Source organism: Arachis duranensis, chromosome 9 (assembly GCF_000817695.3).
Source record: "Arachis duranensis cultivar V14167 chromosome 9, aradu.V14167.gnm2.J7QH, whole genome shotgun sequence".
NCBI classification, from domain to species: Eukaryota; Viridiplantae; Streptophyta; class Magnoliopsida; order Fabales; family Fabaceae; genus Arachis; species Arachis duranensis.
In genome coordinates this window covers 3,228,465-3,250,187 of record NC_029780.3, presented here as the reverse complement: position 1 = coordinate 3,250,187, position 21,723 = coordinate 3,228,465, and the positions used below count along the sequence as shown (strand labels likewise).

General features: G+C 35.1%; 3 protein-coding genes across 5 annotated transcripts in view; 2 read left to right on the top strand and 1 right to left on the bottom strand.

The window, feature by feature from the left end:
- LOC107463936 (mediator of RNA polymerase II transcription subunit 15a-like) overlaps positions 1-9,746 on the top strand; it is a 10,140-nt gene extending 394 nt beyond the window's left edge. Inside the window, 11 exon segments of the mRNA XM_016082821.3 lie at positions 1,649-1,772; positions 2,642-2,753; positions 2,861-2,981; positions 3,239-4,471; positions 5,575-5,645; positions 6,160-6,234; positions 6,409-7,752; positions 7,897-8,238; positions 8,650-8,849; positions 8,851-8,937; positions 9,049-9,746. Of these exon segments, the coding sequence (XP_015938307.1) occupies positions 1,663-1,772; positions 2,642-2,753; positions 2,861-2,981; positions 3,239-4,471; positions 5,575-5,645; positions 6,160-6,234; positions 6,409-7,752; positions 7,897-8,238; positions 8,650-8,849; positions 8,851-8,937; positions 9,049-9,256 (3,903 nt within the window). The 5' untranslated portion in view covers positions 1,649-1,662 and the 3' untranslated portion in view covers positions 9,257-9,746.
- Positions 9,747-12,394: 2,648 nt separating this feature from the next.
- On the top strand, positions 12,395-15,924 carry LOC107463944 (1-aminocyclopropane-1-carboxylate oxidase 1). The gene is made up of 3 exons (XM_016082843.3): positions 12,395-13,141; positions 14,749-15,112; positions 15,675-15,924. Exons 1-3 carry the CDS (start codon positions 12,612-12,614, stop codon positions 15,897-15,899), a joined length of 1,119 nt encoding a protein of 372 aa, XP_015938329.1. The 5' UTR covers positions 12,395-12,611; the 3' UTR covers positions 15,900-15,924.
- A 948-nt stretch (positions 15,925-16,872) lies between these two features.
- On the bottom strand, positions 16,873-20,262 carry LOC107463943 (F-box/FBD/LRR-repeat protein At5g56420-like). Of its 3 annotated transcripts, none has more exons than XM_052253977.1 (5): positions 20,159-20,262; positions 18,702-19,567; positions 18,464-18,613; positions 18,077-18,378; positions 16,873-17,210 (listed from the first exon to the last, which is right to left on the bottom strand). In XM_052253977.1, the coding sequence occupies exons 2-5, from the start codon at positions 19,551-19,553 to the stop codon at positions 17,147-17,149; spliced, it is 1,368 nt and encodes a 455-aa protein (XP_052109937.1). In that variant the 5' UTR covers positions 19,554-19,567; positions 20,159-20,262; the 3' UTR covers positions 16,873-17,146. The 3 variants fall into 3 exon arrangements, with proteins under 3 accessions (XP_052109937.1, XP_052109936.1, XP_052109934.1); XM_052253976.1 differs by having other exon boundaries at positions 20,171-20,259; XM_052253974.1 differs by lacking the exon at positions 20,159-20,262 and having other exon boundaries at positions 18,702-19,753.
- Between the last annotated feature and the right edge of the window lie 1,461 nt (positions 20,263-21,723).

The following is a 21,723-nucleotide window of genomic DNA, read 5'->3' as shown; positions in this document are numbered from 1 at the left end:
AAGAAGCTCAGAGATATCTAATTGGGGGAAATATCATCCGTTTAACGAATTTGATAGTTTAAGCTGTGTTTGATTTAGCTTAAAAATCTTATGTGATTGAAAATTATGGTAGTAAGTTGTAGAGGGATACATGTTAGGGCAGAAAATCTTTACCTTATTGTTGGCCAAAATAAAACAACTCAGAACTGGAATATGGGAATTGCTTAGTGATTACCCCTTCAAACTTATCTGTATTCGCGCCGGAGATGCCACAGAATTGGTAATAACTCGACAAGCTTATGGAAAGGAGCATAAAGTATGCCTCCGGCAGTGGGAATTTTACCCTCTGTTACTGGAAAATCAAACATAACATGGTTAAGAAGAGAATCTATTGAAATGGAAAGGTAGGGGGAAAAATAAATGGAATTCTTTTAGCATAAGAAAAAAGTTATATGCTGTGCCAACATTTTTGCTACATGTAGAGACATCAATTATCATTCCTCTCTTTGTAAGAGGATTATTACTTTTTTTTGTGTCTTGGGTATAAAGTTGTTTGGGTGCCTGTTTCTGAGGTTGTCTGTAAAGATTGTGCACCACTCACCAAGCACTGTCAAGTGGAGTATATGCAAAAGCATTTACAATCAAGAAAGAATTAGTAACTAGTATATTGCTGGTTTTTTGGTATAGATGAACGTTTTGGGTTGAGGTTGTTGCTTAGGTCATATGCTGTTTTTGTTCCGACTTATGCCCTTCCTAGTCGCTCCAGTGGAGAGTTAAATGGGTGTGTTTTTAAATGGGTCAAGATGTTGGGCATATTTTCAGTGCATGCCTTTTATAATCCTACCATGATAACTTGTGGTTCAGAATAATTTAGATTGGATAATGGATATCATGGTCTTTTTTTTCCTAACTTCCTTGGCTTGGGACATTGGCTTGAATGATCCTGGCTTGTCAGACTTGAGGCATCCTTGGGTCTATGAATTCAGTTACCTTGCTTTGCTTCGTATTTATCGGTAGTAGACTCAAGTTAGTAAATTATCATTCCTAGTCCCATACAACCTTTGAATGCCGTGTTAACTGGAAAAAAAAAAACAGATTTGGTTTTCACCTACTGCATTGACTGCAATTTATGGAATCTTAAGTTTATTCTTTTGGAAATCCTTAATTGATTTTATATAGCATGTCTGTTGAACATTTAATGTTAATTTATGATAATCATTTGTCGAATAATGCTCTTGATTTGATTTCCATGTTTGGATTATTCTGAAGTTATTGGTGGGTTGACGTGTCTTTGACATCTTTTGTTTATTAAAGATAAGCAGCTGTTAATATTGCTTGAAGTATCTTTACAAAGCCTGTATAAACTGAGTCATCCTTAATACTCTGTTGTCCATTTACATCAAGTTTACATTATTGTCGAGGGGAATCAAGATAGTAGCTTGTTGTATGGTGGGTCACGATTCAGATGATTATGCTCATTTGGTTGCATTCTATCTTATTACAATCAAAACTTATTTAAAGAGATTTTGAGGATGTCCAGTGTAGGACTACGTGGTATATCAACAATTTCTATTGATGATATTTTTAATGCCTTGTAAATACAAAAACTCCCTTTATGTGTTCTTTTCAGAGGCTGATTTGATAAGAATGTTCTTTTTTGGTGTTCCAGTTAATGTCGATTTAATGGATACCAATAATTGGAGACCTAATCAAGGCGCTGAACCTATTATGGATAATAATGATTGGAGAAGTCAACTGCAGCCTGAGTCCCGCCAAAGAATTGTTAATAAAATGTAAGATTCAGTTTTAATGTTGTGCCTGTACCACAGATGTGATTTATATCTTTTTAACTGTTGCATGTCAAAAGAACACGTTTGTTAAATACGTTGACAAAATTTACTTCCTATTTATGGTCCATTAGAAAAGAAAAAGAAAAAGAAAGTGTGGTTAAAGAACATGAGCATAGTAGCATACTGTGTAATTGTCTAGTGCGTATATTTTATTAGGTGCTCAAATTTCTATGTGATTATGGTTTAAGAATCCGTCCTAATTTATTGAATTCTGCTGCCAACCAAATGTTACTTTTTTTTATACGGGGCTGAATAGTGATTTTTCAATTTCATATTCATGTTCCGTGAATGAATTTTAGCATGCAAGTGTCACACATATTTCTTAGATTGGCAAACAGGCATAATCACACTTGTGGATAAACCCCAAACATAATTCAATCACAGGGTGTTGCATTGCATTGTATGCTGGAATAAGCTTTTGGCATGATGAGTGAGAATTGGTGTGTCTTTTGAAAATTCAGTACGTTTTGAGAGAGGAGGAAGAAAGTTTTGTTTTTGGTCACTATATTTGCAAACATTGGTTCTTTTCTATGGAGTGTGATGCCAGTTTCTTCAAGTAGAAATCTCCTCATGCCGGTTTTGCATGTGTATTTGGCTTTCACTGTGATGTTCTACATTTATGTTCTTGTTGCCGGAGTTGTATTACGACATCTTTCCCCTTCCTTTTCTGTAGGTAGGGGAATAATAATGTAAATTGATGATTTCAATAAGGACTTTTACATGCTAATAATGTTCCATCGTTAGATTATATAATACTGAGTCTAAGATCTTGATCACTTGTATTAGTTAATTGTTATTTTATTTTTCCGCAGAATGGACACATTAAAAAGGCACCTTCCTGTTTCTGGTCAAGAGGGTTTGCATGAACTTCGGAAGATTGCTCAAAGATTTGAGGAGAAGATTTTTACTGCTGCAACAAGCCAGGTATATCCCTAATTAGGGTTTTCGCAATTACCATTTTCATTTATGGTTCACCTTTGCAAACATATATGATAAGGAAGACTGATGATTTGATGTGGCCCTTATTTCAGCCTGACTATCTGAGGAAAATCTCTTTGAAGATGCTTACTATGGAGACTAAAAACCCAGGCAATATGGCTGGTAATTTACCATCAAATCAAGGTGGGACTAGCAACAAACCTCCTGATCCAGGTTAGCATTTAAGGGTGTTCGTGTGGTGATAGCATGCTGATAATATCTGACTTCTTGAGTTGTTTCTTGTTTGTCAGCTTGAGCTGCTGGGGCTACATACTGTCCTATTGCTTTGAAATGGCATTTTCTCTGATTTGTCTTGCAGTTGATCCTTGTCAGATGTTTTTACGTTGAAATCATTCTTATGTTAGCAATTCATATTGGCTTTGATTTCACACAGTGACTTGGGCAATTTTTTATTTATTTGTTTCAATTAGGACTCATTATGCAGCCTCAAGTTCACAATGCAGGGCAGCAACATCCTATGCCATTGCCTAACCAACCCCAGCCACGCCAGCAGCTTCTATCTCAGAACATTCAGAATACCATTGCATCACAACCAAACTTGCCACCAGTTTCTAGTCTAGCACCGACTCCCATCCAAAATGTTGGCCAGAATTCCAGCGTGCAGACTATACCTGGACAAAATTCAGTCGGGAGCACTCTTGGGCAGAACTCCAATATGCAAAATGTATTTCCTGGTTCCCAGAGACAAATACCTGGAAGGCAGCAGGTTGTTCCCCAGCAACAGCAGCAGTCACAGAATTCACAGCAATATATGTACCAACAGCAACAGCAACAGCTTCAGCAGCAAATTATGAAGCATAAGATCCAAATGCAGCAGCAACAACAGCAGCAGCAGCAGCAACAGCAGAACCTTATACAACCAAATCAGTTGCAATCCTCTCAGCAGTCCATGATGCAAACAATGCAGACATCCTCTATACCTAGCATGCAACACAATCAACAATCTAATAATGTCCAACAGTCAACACAGTCCATGCTTCAACAACACCCCCAAGTTATGAGGCAGCAACAACAGGCATCTATTATTCATCCGCAGCAGACACAAATGTCTCAACAGTCAATATTGGCTCCACAACAGCAGCAGCAGCAGCAGCAGCAGCAACAACAACAGCAGCTTTTGGGATCTCAGGCAAATACAACAAACATGCAACATGCATCAATGCTTGGACAACAAAATAATGTTGGTGATATGCAACAACCACAGCGGTTGGTTCCTCAGCAGAATAATCTCTCGAACCTGCAACAACAACAATTATTAAATCAACAAAATAACTTATCAAATATGCAACAACAGTTGGCAAATAATGTCAACTCAGGCATGCAAACAAGCCAGCACTCTGCACACATGCTACAACAATCGAAGGTTCCATTGCAACAACAGTCACAACAAAATGCATCAAATTTGTTACCATCCCAATCACAGCAGCCACAACCACAGGCTCCACAGCAGCAAATGATGGCTCAGGTTCAATCTCAGCCTGCACAGTTGCAACAGCAATTGGGCTTGCAGCAGCAGACAAATCCGTTGCAACGAGATGTGCAAAGACTTCAGGCATCAAGCTCCTTACTTCAACAGCAAAGTGTTCTTGATCAACAAAAGCAATTATATCAATCGCAGAGACCCATTCCAGAGACTTCATCGAGTATGTAGATGCTCAACTATGCATTTTTCAGTCTTTAATCTTCTATATATTGATGTCTCCACGGTTGTCAAATTTGTTGATCCTACCCTGTGGATCATATAGGGATTGGACTCGTACACTGTGAGATCCTGTTTTTGGCCATACTAACCATGAAATTGCAACAAAAATATGAATAAACTCATTCAAAATACATAATAGATGTAAAACTGTAAGTAGCTCTAAGCCCTATAATAAACTAAAGGTCACAAGTTACATATCCTAACATTTAATTGAAAACGAATAGCTTTTAACTGAATTGCAAAGCATTGCAATATAGCTAAAATGGGGTAAGGAGAACGGAAGAAATGAAGACGCAGAATAATGGTTACAATGTCAACAGCTTGGGAAGAGCAGCACGTCCACTCAGATCAGAATCACAAGGGCAGACCAAAACAGTAGCGAAGTAGAAAAGAACAGCAAAACTTGCACCAATTTTTGGATTTCAGATCAATACAATTCAATTTTAGTTCTGAAGCAGTACAATTGTTGCAGCAGATGTGAGCTTTTACTGAATGAGGGATTAGCGTTTGGGGTAGTTTCCTGGTTTAGGCTAGGTTTTTGCACCAGATAAATCCAAACCCTCGATTGCTGGGAATGTGGAGATTGCACAATCAAAGTTCCTGCTTGATTAGAGTTGTTTTCTGCTGCGAATACTTCAGCCTTTCAAACATCTACAGGCATATAATTATACATTTAGGAGTGTGGTTTCGACATCCTTGATAAGCCTCTTATGCTACTGTCACTAACAAAAAATGTCAAAGAAAGAGGATGAAAATGAAAAAAAAATTGACAAGTATAGTTTACCATATTTTTGTATGGTTTTGTGATTTGTGTGCTTATCTTTTTTCGTTAAATTATTATAATGATCTCTCCCACACCACCAGTGCAATCCTCTCTTAAATTTGGGACAATTGCCTTCTAATTTTCATTTTGTAATATTTAGTCTTGATAAATTTTATTTCCTTGCTTCAGAAACTGTGATGATGCATTATTCTTTCTCTCTAAATTCAAATGTCTACATTTGTTGTATGCTGCTTATGTTTGTATGTCACAATCTGTTGTAGCTTCTGTTGATTCAACTGCACAAACTGGACAGCCAAGTGCTGGTGATTGGCAAGAAGAAGTGTATCAGAAGGTAATAGGCAACTTCCTCATTGCTTTTCTTGGATTGAACAACAGAAATTAGTCAAATGAACCCTAAGTTAAATAATGGAAGTTGATGGCACTTATTTTGAGGGTTTTTTTTAGTGATATCATTAAGATCTCTCTGTTAGTGCAACAGTGAAACTTTTCTTCATATTATTTCTAAAATAGTGTGGACAATATTAATGAAAACTATTGGTTTCTACCCTGAGCAGGACTATCCTCTTCCATGAATCTTTTTTATTAGTACCTTACTCATCCTCACTTACTAGCATCAGCTATCAAGGCAGATTCATCATAATGTTTAATCTGATATTGTGTTTTGATTTGTATATCTTCAGTGCAAACATTATGTTCAACAACCCCCCCCTCTTCTAAAAGTAGGAAAAGACTGGCGGCGGCTGCTTTTCCAACTTATTTATTCTGTTATGATGCATATTGCTTGCATGAGATATTTCAAGGTTTCTAATGCCAGTTATTTGATTCTTGATTATTTGAACATACAGATCAAAATCATGAAAGAAAATTACTTGCCAGAGTTGACTGAAATGTACCAGAAAATTGCCTCTAAACTTCAGCAGGTACGTTCTGTGTTCTTTTATTGCTGCTATGGGTAAAGAATTATTTTCCGTGGAGTTTGCAGTGTGTTAAGCACTTTCAAGTGTTCTTCACTGATCTTGAATGAAGCCCTTCATTTATTTATTTACTTTAAGAATAACATAAATTTGTTTAACCTTGTATCTTTTCCCTATCAGCATGATTTACTCAACCAACCAAAGTCAGAGCAACTTGAAAAGCTGAAGGTATTTAAATTGATGTTGGAGCGTATTATAGCATTCCTCCAGGTGTCCAAGGGAAGCATTTTACCTAATTACAAGGATAAAATGGGTTCATATGAGAAGCAGATTATAAACTTCATAAATACAAATAGACCTAGGAAAGCCCCAGGACAACTTCCCCCAACTCATATACACTCAATGTCACAGTCACAATCCCAAGTCACTCAGGTCCAGTCTCATGAAAATCAAATGAACTCTCAGTTGCAAGCAACAAATATACAAGGTTCTGTACCGATGACACAGCAGAATAATATGACAAGTTTGCAGATGTCTGTTGTATCACCAGCACAACAAAATATGATCAATCCAATGCAACCCGGTACCAATTTAGATTCAGGACAAGGCAATGCTATTAACTCTCTGCAGCAGGTTCCAGTGAGTTCCCTTCAACAGAACCCTGTTAGTGCTCCTCAGCAAAGTAACGTTAACTCATTGTCTTCACAAGGTGGGGTAAATATCATCCAATCAAATCTTAATTCCCTCCAGCCAGGTTCAAATATGCTTCAACAGCAGCAACTAAAACAGCATGAACAGCAGATATTGCAGAGTCAACAGCTCAAACAGCAATATCAACAGCGGCAATTGATACAGAGGCAGCAGATGCTACAACAGCAACAGCAGCAGCAGCAGCAGCAACAACAGCAACAGCAACAGCAGCAGCAGCAGTTACACCAGTCATCAAAGCAACAGTTGCCGGCACAATCGCAGACACATCAAATGCAACAACTTCACCAAATGAATGAAGTAACCGATATAAAGGTGAGGCAAGCAATCGGTATTAAGCCAGGTGTCTTTCAGCAAAATCTTAACTCCAACCAACGTTCAGCTTTAACTCATCAACAGCTGAAACAAGGGAATCAGGCTGCGTCTCCTCAGATTCTACAGCATTCATCTCCTCAGGTTGACCAACAAAATCATCCTCCGTCTCTCACAAAAGCTGGTACCCCTCTGCAATCTGCCAACTCACCTTTTGTAGGCCCTACTCCTTCACCTCCTTTGGCTCCATCTCCTATGCCAGGAGATTCTGAGAAGCCCATTGCTGGGCTCTCTACAATGTCAAACGCTGGTAATGTTGGACACCAACAAACAAGTAGCACTGTAGCACCTGCTCAATCCCTTGCCATTGGAACTCCTGGGATATCAGCCTCCCCATTACTAGCGGAGTTTAGTGGCCCAGATGGTCCTCATGGTAATGCCTTGGCACCCACTTCTGGAAAGTCATCTGTAACTGATCAGCCTCTTGAGCGCCTAATTAAAGTGGTTAGTCCAGTTAATCTTAAGCTGGCCTGATGGGTGTGTGTGACCTTCAAGTATTTTAGATTTGTTGATAAGAGTTTCTGCAGTTATCTACTGTTTTAATTTTGGATTTATAAATGACAAATTTATGCCTTAATCGTGATTCAGATGAAATCCATGTCATCCAAAGCATTAACTGCCGCAGTCAGTGATATTGGTTCAGTTGTCAGCATGAATGATAGAATAGCAGGATCGGCTCCAGGTAATGGATCCAGAGCTGCTGTCGGGGAAGACTTGGTTGCCATGACTAACTGTCGTCTTCAGGCCAGAAATTTCATCACCCAAGATGGTGCCAATGGAACCAGGAGGATGAAGCGCTACACTAATGCTACACCTTTGAATGTTGCATCATCTGCTGGTAGCATGAACGATAGCATTAAGCAATTAACTTTGGAGGCATCTGATTTGGAGTCAACTGCAACGTCTAGCATCAAGAAGCCAAGGATTGAGGTACTTATGCTTTCTTTTACTGCCTTCATTTTTGGGCTTCCTGTTACTACTAATGGAGTTAACTACGTGGATTATAACTCATATACCTTCTATTTATTTAAACTCTATTTCTAAATTTAAAGTTTTTGTTAATCATGGTTTTTCTTTATTGCAAATTCTAGGGATCTAGACTTCGAAAGAAACATATTTTGCAAATGACTGTTATATGCCCCTTTGGATGACATGAGCTTGGCACCTGGTATCTATTGTTTTTGTTCTCACTTGAGGGTTTTAGCCATCTCCAACTAGTGGGAAAGGGCTTTGTTTCAATGTTGTTGGCTTAGTGAGACCTCTTTGAAAAAATTTAATGTGTGGGAACATTTGCTGTTTTGGTGTTCGATGGCTGATGAGAACTTTATTTGTACATGGTAGGCTAATCATGCACTTTTGGAAGAAATCAGGGAGATTAATCAGCGACTTATTGACACAGTAGTAGATATAAGTGAAGAAGAAGTTGATCCAACTTCAGCTGCTGCAGCTGCTGATGGGGCAGAAGGGACCGTTGTCAAATGTTCCTTTGTTGCTGTGGCTCTCAGTCCGAGCTTAAAATCCCAATATGCTTCTGCACAGATGACCGATTCAACCCCTGCGCTTGCTTGTTCCTACAAATTATCCTAATTGTTCTCCTTTACTTCTTGACAAGTTTCCAGTTGAATCCAGGTGAGAATGAGCATTGCAACTACTATATTCCCATTTCCTTAGTTTTCCTTATATTTGCTGGCAAGTCTTCTGGCTTTAATGATAATGAAAACAATAAATTGATGTTGACAGTAAGGAGAACGAAGATCTTTCACTGAAGGCAAAGGCGAGGTTTAGCATATCCCTGAGAAGTTTATCACAACCAATGTCTCTTGGGGAGATTGCAAGGACCTGGGATATCTGCGCTCGCACAGTTATTTCTGAGCATGCTCAACAGAGTGGTGGAGGAAGCTTCAGTTCTAAGTATGGCACTTGGGAGGATTGCTTGACCAGTGCATGATCGTGGCATTGACATGGTACCCCTTTTATCCCTTGTTTTGCCTTGGGCTCTGTAATGATTGGAACTCTTCATTGTGTCAAATTGTCAATTATACAAGACATTTTATACAAGACAGACGCCTAAGATAATGCCTGCTGTAGTAAATATGTGAATTAATCAGATTGCCACGGTCATGTACCCTTAAAGTTATGAATGTTGCTGTAATGTAGCTGTTGGTTGTTATTATTATTGACAAAGAATAGGGCAATTTGTGTAGTGGTGGACTTCGGAGACTAAATATTTGCAAATAGGGTTTTCTCCTATGTTTTCTTTCGATGTCATGCAACATGTTTCTCCGTGCAAATTTATACACTTTATGCAGAAATTTGTATCAAGAGAGCTATGGGAGAATTACAGGGAAGTTGTAAGAAGTGGATTGTCAAATTAGCATATTTCTCTTGTTACTTGCTCGGTGACCAATATATTTTCTTCTTTTTTGTTTTGCCTTGTATTTGAGCTAATATTACTCAACTCATTACTTTTTTACACTAAAAGTGTTGGCACTCTTAACATTTCACGTCTATATATTGACATGAGAAATTTAGTATATAAGGAAAATTTAGACCGTTAAGTTTTGTATGAATGACCAAAATTAAAGCTAGAAAGTTATACAAGTTTCTAAACGGTCATATACTCCTGTAGTGAGTTCTCATCTTTTTAATCCTAATTATTTATTGTTATATAGTCCAAATTTGTTATTCTGTTTGCCTTTTTTTTGGGCATATGTTTTCTACTTTTACCAATATAGAATTGATCATAGTGATGAACATCTCGATCATTTAATCATTGGTCTTGGATTTGAATATCGATAAATAAATAGCTAAATCGGATTGAATTAGTCAAAATACTTGTGAATATTAGCGACTTCCCAAATTTAAGGTTAGGGATATGAAAAGTATTGGGATCATTAAATCTAATATAGGTTCGATTTTGGCTGATAAAGGTTGTCATTGTTCTTGTACGAACAGGATCAATGGGGCATCTTGTTAACTTATCTTTGTTTAGATTTAAATAATTGGTCTAATATTTACTTGAAAAATGTTAGTTGTCTTTTAACTTTCAGTCTTTATTCAAATTTTTTAAAAATTTATTATTATTTAATTAATTTAAATATCACTGTATTTACTTTTAGCATTGGGGAGCTTCTAGCTTTTGGCTTTTTGTACTGCATCATTTTCTATCGTTGATAAAAGAGGAGCAGTCATACACATGTATTCTTTTTCACGCATCACAGTAACCTAGATTATAACCAATTGAACAAGTTTGATTTCTCATCCTTAATTCACTAATTCATTTTTAACAAACCCCCTGATATGTTGAACTCCTAAGATCAGTTATTAAGAGTGTCATGGGACAAAACATACACAAATATGGTAGAATATAAATATATTTGATAGGACTGAGATAAGGACAAAGAAAAATATCATAAGACTTAAATACATGATCCTAGCGTGTATTTTAGTTTTAAATATTTTGAGCTGTATGTATGTTATATCATGTCTCGGTTATATAAACTTTTTTAGTTTTATATATTAAAAAAAATATATATTTACATATATAAAATACATATTAAAATACATAATATATATTAATATATAAAATAATATCAATTTAATTTTGATGTATAATATAAAAAAATTCTATGTATGCATCTAATTTTGTATCACTATATCTGCAAAAATAATTATTTTCAACCATTAAAGCGTAGTCATTTAATGATTTAAATAAATGAACAATAATTAAATAATGATGTAAAGGAAAAGTATGAGGAGCCAATGAAATATTTGTACAATGTGTACAATGAAGGTTTAGGAAGTATTAAAGATATAACTATTAGTGTTATCTTTTTCCATCAGTTGAAGTTTTTGGAATAAGTGGTATCATGACATGGTATTAGAGCACTAGATCTGAAAGGTCAAAAGTTTGATTTTGGTGAACCCCAAAATCAATTTAAGCTTTTGGGAAGATGTTTATTATCCCTAGTACTCGGATGGTTATTTGTACAAAGAGACCTACTATACATACAAGTCTTTTTGGCTTACAAGTTATACAAGTTGCTCCAAGTCTAAGAAAAAAACACGCGTTCAACAACACGTTCACTCTTCGTCTCCATCAACAAAAAAACACGCGCCCCTTCCACAACACGTTCACTCTTCCTCTTCTTCCTCAATCAAAATGCAAACCATCAAAATTCAAGGTACATTCAAAACAAACCACTACGATTCTGGCGAAGAATAGAAAAAATAAAAAAGAAAAGATACAAATCTCCATAAAAAATCACCAGGAAAAAGGAAGAAACATTATTCAAGATATTGTTTTACTGTTCTTCTAGGTTTTTCTTCTAGATTAACCAGCAAAACATTAAAAAATTTCAAGAAGAAATATACTGTTTCCTGTTTTGGGTGTATTTCTTAAATTCTTTGGGTGTATTTCTGTAATTTTTTGAGTGTATTTTTGTAACCATTTGGGTGTATTTCCGTAATTTTTTCTGTAATCATTTAGGTGTATTTCTGTAACTATTTAGGTGTATTTCTGTAATCGTTTGGGTATATTTATGTAATTGTTTGGGTGTATTTCTGAAGTTCCATTATCTTCAAAACATTTCAAAACTTGATTTTAGAAACCATGAAAATCGAACAAAACGAAGCAAAAAGAGAACGCAGAAGGATATCCAACAAATTTGGCAAAAAAATTCGAAAAAAGAAACGAAATCTTTTAAAAATGAAAGTTATATATTTGTGCGTTAATTGATTTGAATTGATTTAAAATTCTGTTAAAAAGGCACGTAACAAGCAGCGCGTTTAATGGATATGTTTCGTTCAGACTTGTAAAACTTATAAATGTAAAATATTTGTATGTAGAGATTAATTCTGGTACAAATAGTCCATTATCTCCCTAAGTTTTGTTTAAATATAGTACTAGTACAAGTACAACACAAGATGGGCAGCCCCCACCTGAAATTGCAAAAATTACCGGAAATGATGCTTCAGATATTCCTTTTCCTTTAAAATGATGAGCCATCCACTGGTACCACTGCTGTAAAGCAAAACGAAGAAACCAAAAAAACAAAGTAGAATCAGAAAAAGAAAGCAAAAGTAAAACGACGTCGTAATTATTCGCCGGAAACCCCTCATGTCTCCAATGCGCGCGACACGCCATCAATCCCTCGTTGTTCCACGCGCTTTTTCTCTCTCCCTCACTCGCTTCCAAAACCAAAAACCGTTCAAATAAATAACCGCTCACACACCAGTTTCCACACACACACATATCATAACTAAAACCGTTAACAGTTAAGAGTTAAATAACGCCGTTACCGATGCCGGAAGCCGTCGTCGATTTCCGCGCTCCGCCGCCGTCTCCGGTAGCCTCAGGACGGCGATCGTCGGTAACTAATGACGAAGTTTTAACGGAGTTTCTAGAATCCTCGCTCCGCGTCCCTGATCTCGTGTTGCCCGATAAGTTCTTCCCGAAACAGAAGCTTCTAGAAACTCCGCCAAAGGTCGACTTCGTTTCTCTTTGTTTTCACCGTGACGAGGCGGAATGCGATGCCGTTTTGGACGCCATGGCGAAAATCGGGTGCTTCCAGCTCATGAACCACGGGATTCCGAGGGAGCTCGTGGTGTCTGCTGCGGAGGCCGCCGCCGGAGTGTTCGGTGTGCCGCCCGTGAAGAGAGAGGCTTTGATGAGGTCACCGGAGAAGCCTTGGGGTTATGAAGAGTATCATGGCGGAGAAGAAGAAGAAGAAGAAGAAGGGAGTGAGATGTGTGAAGAGTTCGTGTGGTGCAGAGAAGACGAGTTGAAGTTGAATATGGAGGGAATTTCGCCTATTGGATATCCAAATTTCAGGTAATTAACGTTATGTTAATTAATTATTAATAATTGATAATTAGATAATAAATAACCCTATGTACGTAATATAATGCATCCATTTTATTAACAAATCATTAGTACATAGCTAGCTACTACTAGAACTTATTATGTATATAGAGGGTGATTATATATCTGCATGCCAAGAGAGGATTGTGATTTGTGATTAATTAAATATTTCAATCTTGCATGTAGTAATCATATTCTAAAATATAAGATTTCTCAACTATTGGTTCCCCACTAGATATAAAGCATCATTGGCACTACACTAGATAAGATGAATATTATTGTTTGCTATTAACTAGAAAGTGAATTCTATGGCGGTATATATGCTATATATAGATAAACATTCATATGTTCAATAACAAAAAATGAAAATAAGATAAATATTTATATGTTCAAAATCTCTATATGAACTAAAATTTGCAAAATCTTGATGTAGTTTTCACTTAAGATAAGGTCGCGCATTATTTTTTATTAATATACGATGAGTTTACATAAGTATAAGAAAAACAAATCATATGTTTTTTTTTCTTTTCTTTATAATTATATCATATATATATGTTTTAGAAACGTTACTAGTGGTCATGGAAGGATGATAATTATTGTTGTTCTATAAAATATAACAATGATGAACAGATTTTATTTAAATATTTTGATTTTAGAACATATTGACAGAACAAAAAATTAGAGAAAGGGAGAATAATTCTAAGCATGAATTTGGATTACTTTATGGTGGTTGCTCACATATCCTTACATTTAAATGGGCATAAATATTCTTTTTACTTGACACTATTTAAAAAGTGACATAAATGTTAAATTTAATGACACCTAATTAAATTTTAGCCAACTTTTATTTTAATTTTTAAATTTAAATTTTATTGATTTTATCATCTTTAAATTTTGTTACTAACCTTTTAATTTCAGACTTTAAACCCCTATATTAATCATAACTATTTAACTGAACACATGTGAACAACACTGATTATATATAACCAAGCAGCTATTGTAAGTGAGAAAGTATGATCATAAAATTCATTCAATCACTGTAGTTTAAAAGAAAGAAGAGAAAAAGAAGCACACTAATTATTCTGTCGCACGCAAAGCTAGTGGAGGAAAGGTAACTGGTTTATTCTTGCTTAGTTATGATCCAACATAATAATTAAGCTAGCTGGCTATAATCAACTGAAATTGCACGAGTTAGGAGCAAAACATCTTTACACTTCATCATTTATTGTTAAAAAAACTGCACATGCAGTAGTGAGCACTATACTTTACACATCCATTAACCATTTGTCTCAAAATTAGGAGTAATGCATTGCACGCATGTAATGTCACTTATCAATGAATTCATGAGAATAACTAAAGATAAATTGACATTCAGGTGCTTAGAAAATGTATAATAAAAAGTACTTATTTATAGGTCAAGAATATTATTTAAACATAATGACAAAATTAATTTTATATCAAACTAAATAAATATAAAATCTGAAAATATTCTAAGTATATTCTTACAGTCAATATCAAGATATTCCATGACAACTATTCACGAATTGTTGCTCAACGTTTTTAAATCTTTTTTGCAGCAAGAAAATGGAAAAACTCATGCTACGCATCGAGACTGTGGCCGAGAAAATTTTACCGGTGATACTGGAAAAGATTCCAAGAAAAATTGAAGTTGATGATATGGATTTGGTTCATCATGGGCATGATGTTGGAACAGTATGTTGTATATATAAGCATTGCAGAGATAATAGAGAAGATCAATGGCCTAACTCCTTAAAATATGATGTGATTAGAATGCTGATTAGGGGAACGGATTACTCACACTCATTGGGTTTTCATGTATGCGATGGATCTACAGAGTTCCATGTTTACTCTAAGAAAAGTTGGCTCTCTTTCTGTCCAGAAGAAGGTGCCATTATAATCACCGGTGGTGATGAAACTCAGGTAATTTAATTTACACTTCTGCATGCCTCCATTTTATGCCTCCCCATTTTCTTTTGTTTAATTTTCTTAATCATCGATTTAAAACGATTATATTAGTAACTAATTTTATAAGAGAACAATTGAGTATACACCTTTGTGGACCCTTTTGTGTTATTATTAGTAATATAGCAATCTCCTTGGGTTGTTCAATTTGCACTTGTACAAGATGAGAAGGGATTAGAGGGGAAAGTTCTATGTAAATTTTGCTTTAATCTACTAGGGGAAAAATAGTCTTTTCATTTTGAAGTGAAATATTCTTTTGAATAGGAATACTGCATTTTCTTCGCTAACACTGGAAATGAAAATCAGCCAAAAATCCTAAGACATACCAGCTACAAAACACAGGAATGTGTGCTAATTTTGTGTAATTATTCATTGTTCCTTCTTTAGTATATTTTCTTTGTAAATTGAATGTACAATAAAACTAATATTCTTATATATTAACTTGACTTTTTCTTATTATTTTTTATTATAATTAAATTTTGTAAGCAACTAAAGCAATTTATATCTGTTCTCCCAACAGAGAATGAGTGATGGGCATTACAAGCACGTTATTGGGAGGCCAATATTTAGAGGCAAGAATGAAGACAGCATTTCAATGGCCTTCCTCTATCATCCTACCAATGCCAAAAACGATATTCAAACCAATAGTGGAAGAACTATTTCGCTTGCCCAGCAAGCCATTTTGGCTATAATTTTGACCCTTATGTATCACGTCCTGATTTCTGTAACCAAATTTTTGAACTAGTTAAATGTGACTTTGTCCATTTATACAAGAGGATGTTTGATTCATGGTTCATGCCCTGTGATTTCTGAATTTCTACACCCATCATTATTTTCGTATTTAAGAAGTGCTCTAACAAATATCAAACCAGAAGAGACTAGAATAACAGTTACTAAAGAAACACAACAAAATCAAATCTCAAATTTAAGATGGATCAGAACATGAAGTGTTTAAACTGCAACTTTCAGAAAGTAAAATACTGTCAAATACTCAATTAGGTACCTAGAGATGGTTGGGAGAAAAAGGAGAAAAGGGTTTCAAAATAAAATTAACAACTTATATATATGTTGCTTAAAGGTTGCATAGAGCTTATACAACACAACGTCAAGTCTTCCTATACTTCACATCATCCATTCTACAGAGTTTCATGTTTACTCTTAAAAGAAAAATTTTCTCTTTCTGTCCAGAAAAAGGTGCCATTATAATCATGGTGGTCATGAAACTTGGGTTAATTCATGTACACTTCTCCATGCCTCCTCATTTTTTTTATATTTAATTTCCTCTAATCAATTTAAAACGATTAGATTAATAACTAATTCTATAAGAGAACAATTGAGTGTACACCTCTGTTGATCCTTGTGTTAATATAGCAATCTACTTATGTTGTTCAATTTGCACTTGGTACAACATGAGAAGGGATTAGAGTCCTATGTAATTTTTTCTATAATATACTAGGGGTAAAATAGTCTTTTCATTTTGAAGTGAAATATTATGAAAAGGAAAACTGCATTTCCTCCTCTCACAGTGAAAATGAAAATTAGCCGGTTCTTTTGTTTTTTTTTTTTCTTTCTTTTTCAGTTAATTTTTGAAAGCAACTAGAGCAGTCTATCTTTGTTCTCCCATCAGACATTGATGGGATTTACAAGCGCATTATTGGAAGCCCAATGTTAAGAACTAAGTCCAGTTATTGGAAGGCCAATATTAAGAACAAGTCCAGTGCTCACATTCATTTGCATTTCATTTTAAGTCCAAAATGCCACGTTCAAATCCCAAATATAAGATAGTTCCGAACATAAAAGAGTGTTTAAACTGCAACTTTCAAGAAGGAAAATACTGTCAACTAGATAGCTAGAGATGGTTGGGGAAAAAAAGGAAATAAGGGTAAAAATAACATCAACAACTTATGTTTATGTTGCTTAAATTAAAAGTTGTATAGAACAAAAGCATGATGTCGAATCTTCTTATACTTCACATAATCCACCCTTTCAAGTTCACAGTTCCATGCTGAAGCAATAGGAATCATCTCCTTTATAGCCGCCTGAGGAAAGAAAAAAACTACTTGAATGTAAGAAGACAGATTAAGAAAAAACTATTAGAAAACAATATTTATATCATCTGTGTGATTCATAATGCAAAAGGGGCAGGTTGAACAGTTCTATCACAAGAATTAAGGCTCTGTTAAAGGCTTTAAGCACTTTTGACCATGATTTAAAATTTAATTTTGCATATCATCAATATGTATAATTCCATTTTACATTATCGATTCGCGATTCATATATATTTGCATTATCAATAAACTTTTACCAAATATTCATGTCATAATTCATGTGAAGGAAGGATTGCATATATCTCTCGTAATATCACAATCATATATATATAAAATAAAAAATGTGTAATCATGTACATAAAATCCTAACAAATACAATTCTGTCTTCTTTAATTAAATTACCTTTAGAATACCAATAATGCTTTTCCATGTGTTGCTTTTAATCTAAAATTTTAGAAAAAGATCGATCTAAAATATTATAATCTTATTTAATTGACCCAACACTTTATTTTTGTATAATATAAATACATGAAATCCAATTTCATATACAAGTCAACGACAAACGCCTTTTCCCAATTTCATGTAATATCATAAAAGAACAAATTCAAGAAAATTCTACAGCATTAGTTAAAAGTGCAGACAGCAAACATGAGGAAGCAGTGAAATATATGCCAGTACACCCTATATAAAATGGCAGTATAACAGATGATTCTTTCCATAAGATAACTAATTTTTCACATATAGAATGGACCCTGGTTCACTTTTCACAATTTTCATACTAATTTTTTAAACATGCCTCATAAGGAAAACTCAGATTTATATTACTCGAGATAGTATTGATATGGCAAACCACATAGCAGAGGAGAGTTCATACCATTTGCCATACGTGAATTCTTCAACTTGGCATATGCTAGAGCCCCTCGGTAAGACAGATATTTCATTAAGGATATGCTCTTTCTCCTTTTCAAATGAACCAATGTTAGTGTAAATTATAAATGTCTTTAAAACAAGTGCATTTTGCAAGATATAAGCCAAAAATTCACGTTCCTCTAATGAGTCTGGGTATCTTCTAAATTCAAGAATGTTCAAGTGTGACCTAACACAATTAGGTACACTGGCTGGCTGTGTCCAACTGCTAGGTTCAGTACGGGGAGTTTGGTCACCAAAATACTGTACCTAACAACATGGGAAAAAAAATTGTCAAAGGATGCAGGCAATTAATAACAAATAGAAAATGGTGGAATTATGCAAATGTTTATACCCCATTGTTATCAATTTTGAGTACTTGAAGCTTAGGGCAGCAGCAAAGCAGTTTTATTAGGACTCCAGAGTTGAAACTTCTAATACAAATCCTCAGTTGACATAAGTAGCTAAATTCTGGGAAGTGTAAATTTGGAGCTTTGACCAAGCACTGTGTGAAAGATAACACAACCGTTTAGAGATTCCAATAAGCAAGTTAGAATGAGTAACGGATTATGAGACACCGACAAGCATATTACCTGGGTGGTAAATCCCCCCAAAGCCAGCTTCTTTGTCTTGGAGAGTGCCTGGAGAAGTTTGGGTACCCAATCAACATGCTCAGCCTTGGGAGCAATATCAATAGAAGCTTCCATCATGTTGGGAAAATCACTGATGACTAAAGTCCTTACACACGATTCTTCAAGGTATATGCGGAGGTACTCAAGATTCGGGGCGTCTATTTGAATCTCAGTGATTATGGGATCATCAAAGTCTCTTTCTCTTGCCTCTATTAATCTTAGCCTCTTCAAAGAGGGGGAGAGCAAGTGAATGTTAGGATAAAACGATGCATCAAAAATGAAGTAAAGATATTCAAGAGCAGGGCAGGCAGATATGAGGTTGAGGTCAACAGGTACGTCTGGGCCCAGTGATAAATTCTTGAGTAGAGGCAAATGAACCGAAGATATATTATTCAAAACAAGATTAGCCACCAGGGTGAGAGAAACAAGCGAAGCACATGTGAATATTTCATCAACATAGTTGCTACTAACATCACCATACAAAAGGAGATGCATTTCTTGAAGGCAAGGCCCCAGAGCAGCTCGCACCCACCTTCCGACGGCATTGCCGCTATCTAAGTGTGCCCCACATATGAGGCGGAGCTTTCGGATGTCGGAAAACCTGCGCTGGGATAGAACTGTGTCCACAAAAGACACGAATCTCTCATTGTTCCCAATGCGTTGGGTATCAAAATCAAAGGCTTGGAGATCCTTCCAGAGGTGGCGCCACCGGCGAGACAAGAAGCTGGTGCCCACGGCATCTATGGTTGGGAGGAATGAGAGGATGTGGCACAACAACGAGTTTGGTAGGCTGCTGATGATGTCTGTGCCCATGCTTCTTTTTTATGCTGTTCATGTTTCAGCCATTTGAGTGGGTCAAACAAAATGTCCATCATATGCAAAGAGTCAGATAAGTCAATGGCTATGTCCATAAAAGAACAAAAACAAAAACTTCTGCTTCAGACCCTATCTATGAAATGAAAAAAAATGATTTTTATTTGTTGTCACTTTTTTAGGGTTTATAATTATACCAGAGTGAGTGAGGTTGATATAGGCATATAGACATAGACACCAATTTCGGTATAAATAACATTTTTTTTTTCATGTTAGTTAATGATATTACAGCAAATCGAAATACGGGAAGAAAGAAAAACATTCATCGGTTAAAGGTAAAATCAGGAGATGAAAAGAAATGCAAGAAAGACGGAGAATCAAGAAAGGAGATAAATAACCCTAAAAGTAAAATCAAATTTTACAGAGGATGTTACAGCCTATTTTAAACGTTCAAACTTGTCTATATTAGTGTATGAGTGAAGACTAACGAGAAAAAATTAGGGGAAATGTAAGAACAACGTGAATGTGTAATAACTAATAAGCCAACATTATTAGGGATAAAGGAAAACAAAAAATGCAAGGCATTGGGGGAAGGTAAGTGGTACCAGGATTTTCACCTTGATGGCTAGGGCTTCGTCGTAGTGTGTGGAGGAGAGGAGTCAACTGGGCATGTCAATTAAAAAATGGGTTCATTGAGGGAGAATAAAAGGTAGCGAAGAAGGGTAAAATTGGGAATTGACGATGATAATATAAATAACAAATTTAATTTTTTTTCAATCAACTTAAGGATTTGGTTGATATTCATTGTTTTGTTTACCACTCAGGGGTATCTCGATTGATTGATTATTAATAGTCATTTTTTTATTATAAAAAATTCGTCCGTTAATAAAATTGGTTATAAAAAAATTGAGAAAGTATAGGGAGAAAATGAAAATTTTGTACGATGTGTACAATGGAGATTATTCAGTATTAGAGATATAATAATTAATGTTTTTTTTGTTAGGTTAAGTTTTTGGATGAGTAATTTTATGACATAGTATCAGAGCTCTAAATCCAATCCGAAATATCAAGAGTTTGATTTTTTGTAAATCCCAAAATCTTATTATCTTTACTATCCGAATGGTTACCATAGATAGTATGGGTGATGTTCATTTTATTCATATTAAACCAAATATTTAGTCCATTGTACACTTAAATCATTGACTAAAAACTAATTAAATTTTAAAATTAATCCTATTAATAATCATCTTCAACCTTCAATCTCCTGATATGCCTCTTTTCTCACCACCTGAAACTGACAGTGTAAAGTTCTGGACCCTCGACCACCCCTCCTCCCTCCGCACCTTCAAGAAACACTCCTACTATGTTTATCCTGTCGTATGAAAATCTGCCATGCTAACGTCTTTGTGTCTGTCTTCTCTGTCTGTACCTCTGCGTGTGGGTTGTTTGTGAACTTTTGTTTACTATGGTGTTTTCTCCTCACAAATTCGAAGCGTTAATTTGTTATTGGAATAAGTACATCGATTGCATAATTGTGCGGGACAGAATTTTATACAAAATTTTTAATTATTTTTTGTTATTTTTTTATTATATAAAAATAAGTGATGCATAATATATAATTATTGAATTGTTATTTTTTAAAGATTTTATTAATCAATAATGCTTTGCATCCAAGTTATATTAACAATCAAGTCTAACAAATCATTTACATAAATACGTGCATGTTTTTTTTGCATTTCTTTTGCCATTTCTTTTTCTAAATTCGCGTACGCAGGTATTTCTTCCTTTCTCCTCCTCTTTTTTCTTTTTTTCTTTTTCGTTATCCTTCTCTTTCATTATCGTCATTTTCAAAAATTTAAAATTGAATAGAATGGAATAACATCTAATGCAATTGAATAAAGTGATAATGAATAATTTTATCATTTTTTGTTAAAATCAGTGTTGTTTATGAATTTAAATTTAAATAGCATGCAGGAGTTTCTGAGTTTATAGAATGCATACTTTTCGATTCATTTGTTATTATACAATAGTGTTGTTATAATAATATTTCGGTTCATTTGCAATCTAGGTATGTTGTCGATGAACAATTTGTCCCCATAATTGTGATGACTTTCAAGACAAATTGAATGGAATGGAATGAAATCTAATACAATTGAATAAAGTGATAATG